This window comes from Crocuta crocuta, unplaced genomic scaffold (genome assembly GCF_008692635.1).
Source record: "Crocuta crocuta isolate KB4526 unplaced genomic scaffold, BGI_CrCroc_1.0 scaffold312, whole genome shotgun sequence".
NCBI lineage: Eukaryota > Metazoa > Chordata > Mammalia > Carnivora > Hyaenidae > Crocuta > Crocuta crocuta.
In genome coordinates, this window is record NW_027527378.1 from 909,598 (window position 1) to 913,353 (window position 3,756).

General features: G+C 43.9%; 2 protein-coding genes across 2 annotated transcripts in view; one reads left to right on the forward strand and one right to left on the reverse strand.

Annotated features, from left to right (window-relative positions):
• The window catches only part of PDHA1 (pyruvate dehydrogenase E1 subunit alpha 1), a 13,606-nt gene extending 10,408 nt beyond the window's left edge, over nucleotides 1-3,198 (forward strand). The window contains exons 10-12 of the mRNA XM_077769406.1: nucleotides 907-974; nucleotides 2,284-2,392; nucleotides 2,632-3,198. Coding sequence (XP_077625532.1) covers nucleotides 907-974; nucleotides 2,284-2,392; nucleotides 2,632-2,796 — 342 coding nt within the window. The 3' untranslated portion in view covers nucleotides 2,797-3,198. The remainder of the gene's footprint in view (nucleotides 1-906; nucleotides 975-2,283; nucleotides 2,393-2,631) is intronic.
• MAP3K15 (mitogen-activated protein kinase kinase kinase 15) overlaps nucleotides 3,046-3,756 on the reverse strand; it is a 130,449-nt gene continuing 129,738 nt past the window's right edge. Inside the window, 1 exon segment of the mRNA XM_077769493.1 lies at nucleotides 3,046-3,115. Coding sequence (XP_077625619.1) covers nucleotides 3,046-3,115 — 70 coding nt within the window.

A 3,756-nucleotide genomic window follows, 5' to 3' on the forward strand; every position in this document is an offset into this window, starting at 1 on the left:
CACTGCCTGAAATGGGGGGAGGAGACTCACCTACCCAGCCTATAGCTTTAGTTCTTCTGCCTTCTGTACTTTATAGCACACACAGGTTTGCTTTTAGTCTTATTCTGTGAGATTTTACGTTAGTATTTATCTCTAGCTTTTTAAAAGGATCCAAATGCTTGTAGATCATGTCATCTGTGACTGAGCTGGAGAACTAGCTTTATTGATTCTGATGATAAAAGCCATCCCCTCCCCCTGGGTGTCATACCTGCTTTCTAAAAATGTTTTTCTTCATTATTAAATGTCAGCTGTTTCATAGGATTCTTATATATCAAAGACAGTGCTAATGAAATCATTAAGATCAGTGGGTTCTATAACATGTTAAATACCGTTTTGATTCAAATAAGTTCCTGTTAAGGAGGAGGGGCGCCTGGGTGGCTCAGTCCATTAACCATCTGGCTTCGGTCACAATCGCATGGTTTGTGGGTTCGAGTCCTGCATTGGGCTCTGCATTGACAGCTCAGAGCCTGCTTCACATTCTGTCTTTGCCCCTCCCCCGCTTGTGCACCCTCTCTCAAAAATAAACATTAAAAAAAATGAGGATGAAATGGAATACATAGGTATTAGAAATGAGAACATCTGTGTCTGTNTTTTTGAGAGAGAGAGAGAGGCACAGAATCTGAAACCGGCTCCAGGCTCTGAGCTAGCTGTCAGCACAGAGCCCGATGCGGGGCTCGAACCCATGAACCGTGAGATCATGACCTGAGCCGAAGTCGGACGCTCAACCAACTGAGCCACCCAGGCACCCTGGGGAATGAAAAATTCTTGACAACTCAGCCAACTTACGGAAGATCTGATGAGAAGATCTTTGATTCTGAAAGGATGTGCTGTGCTCATCATCTCAACCTCCATTGGGTTCTGTTTTAGGGTCCCATACTGATGGAGCTACAGACTTACCGCTACCATGGACACAGCATGAGTGACCCTGGTGTCAGGTATGGTCATGGGACATCTGAGTGTGGTGTCCCAGGTGGCTGGACTTTGTATGGGGCTACTCACACAAAAAAGCTGGAAGCCGGACGCCAGTGGGCTTCATGCAGTGAATTGGTTGGCATCGAGTAGTTATAGGAGTCTTTGCCCGGAAGCATTCTGAAAATTCCTCTAATACATAGCCTGTACTTGTTAGCAAGAGCATCAATGAAAGAAGTTGTAGAAGGAACACTGGGCTGGCCTAGTAGGTAGAGCATGTGACTCGAGCTTGGGATTGGGAGCCCGAGCTCCACTTTGGGGGTAGAGGTTACTTTGAAAAAGTTGCAGAGAGAAATCACTGCATAAAACAGGTCAACAGTGTAGAGGGTTGATGTCTGTAGGGGCTTGTAGCTTTTGTAGGCACTACCCCCGGGAAGAGTCAGGATTTGAAAAGCTAACTGGTATGGAGTGCTGCCCCCTGGCACATGGGGGTAGTCGACATGTTGAAATCTATCAGTCAGAAAAAGGTAGGTTATGGTAGGAAGATAGTTTTACTTGTCAGTTGGTAATTCTGGCATGTAATGCTGCCATCCCAGAGTGTGACACAGTGGAAAGAAGTCGATTTAGTCAGATTGGAGTTCTGAGGGAAAACATTATAAAATGTACTCGGTGTTGGGAAAAAACGGTAGAGCCCTTCCTTGTGAGGTAATACATGTTGTGGGACAAGAAAGCACAGTTGACCCTTGAACAACACAGGTTTCGCCGCATGGGTCCATTTCTTACAGAACAGTATTTTCTCTGATTTTTTTCTAGTTTGCCTTAAGAATAATACAAAATGTGTTCTTTTGGGGAGTCAAAATTTGCAGATTTTCAACTGGGTGTATGGGAAGTCAGTGCTCCTGACCCCCACAACGTTGTTCAAGGGTCCGCTGTGTTATAGAAGAGGAATTGGAAGACCTGCCGTCCCAGCATTTGCTTGGTCATGCTTCTTTGGGGGTCGTTCTCACTGCTCACATCAAGTGTGGAAGCTCAGAAGGGTGGGAACAAGGGCACATGATGTGGCTCTACCACACCCTTCCTACCCTACATCTAGAACCAGGCCCCTGTTGTCAGAATGCCTGAGAAGCCAGGGGAATGGCCAAGGTAGAATTTCCTCTTAAAAGATACTAAGCAGCTCTTAATGTTAGAGGTGTAGTTCTTGTATTTTGAAAGTATAATTGCACGGTGATGGCGGTATTGCCGTGCTCCTTGTCAGGAACATACATCATCTGTATTTCACAGAACGGTCTTTGCTGTACTGGAAATGTTCTTACGTATTCGTTTGCCTCCCTGTAGTTACCGTACACGAGAGGAGATTCAGGAAGTAAGAAGCAAGAGTGACCCGATTATGCTTCTCAAGGATAGAATGGTGAACAGCAATCTGGCTAGTGTTGAAGAATTAAAGGTACGGTCTCTGCTCTTCTTTCTGGGCAATGCATTTTTCTGCAGCCAGAAAGCTGCCCCTCTGCTGGGGGAGTTAACTCCTCAGTAACTGGGAAGGTTTCACAGCACATGAATCAGTTACATTCACAAAAGCTTTAAACCCTCCCAGTAGCAAAAATAGCAACAGGTTCCTGGTGGAGCTACTTGGTACCTAAGCTGCTATGTGTTCAAAAACCTCCTGAACTATAATCTGATTTTTAGGAAATCGATGTTGAAGTCAGGAAAGAAATTGAGGATGCTGCCCAGTTTGCCACTGCTGATCCTGAACCACCGTTGGAAGAACTAGGCCATCACATTTACAGCAGCGACCCGCCTTTTGAAGTTCGGGGTGCGAATCAGTGGATCAAGTTTAAGTCCGTCAGTTAAAGGGAAACCGCAGGTCATGGATGGTGACACCTCCAACTATAAGGGACTCTCTGTGTTCTCAAGAAAGTATGTAGGCTAAGATAGTACTTGCATGTGTTTTATATAGTGTTGCATTGAAAGAGGTTATTATTGCACACTTATTATATAAAGGGTATTTTAGACTTAAAATTATTTCCTTAAAATAGTTCTGTTTCTTTTGAAAAGTAATTGCTAAATCGAAAAGCCATTCCTACCTGTTCAACTCTGCCATCATTCGAGGGGAGTAGGGTCATTCCCTGGAGCCTTGTACTGGCCTGTGTCCACCACCAAACAGCCCCCACTGTACACAGAGTGTGCGTGTGGAGGCTGATGCCTCTTCGCACTGACCGTTGCTCAATAAAACGCAATAGTCATTCTATCCAGGCAGCGCGTAAAAGGACAATTCCTTTTTTAAATAAGACCACTCGTAATCAGTTCTTTGTTTATATATTAAATACAAAAGATAGTTTTTCTATTTACATTCAGTATCAAACACAAGGCATATTCTTAACATTTTAATCTTTTTAAGTACGAGTTTAACCTATCGTCTAGAACAGTGACGCCAGCCTGTTAAACACCTGCCTCACCTTTCCAGTAAGTGCTATAGGGTGTATGGAATTTTCATCCGTTTTAAAGAATGCCATAATACTCTGGCATGTCAAAATTAGGGTTCAGTCACTGTTCTCACAATGCCTAAAGTTCCACTCACCTTTAAAACATGTTAAGAAGTTAACATGTTTAAAAAACCCATCCCGGTAATTCTTTCTTTAAAACTTCAAGTTCTTCAATAGTGGGGTTTTCCTTGTGTAAACTCAGTGAAATTTGTGTGTATGTTAACAGAAGTTTAAACAAAAAAGGATGTCAGCCCTTGGCTTCTTCTATCCCCTGGCTTAACCGACCGGTCCAGCCCCATCTTGGGATGCCAGGGACCCCCGAGCCTTT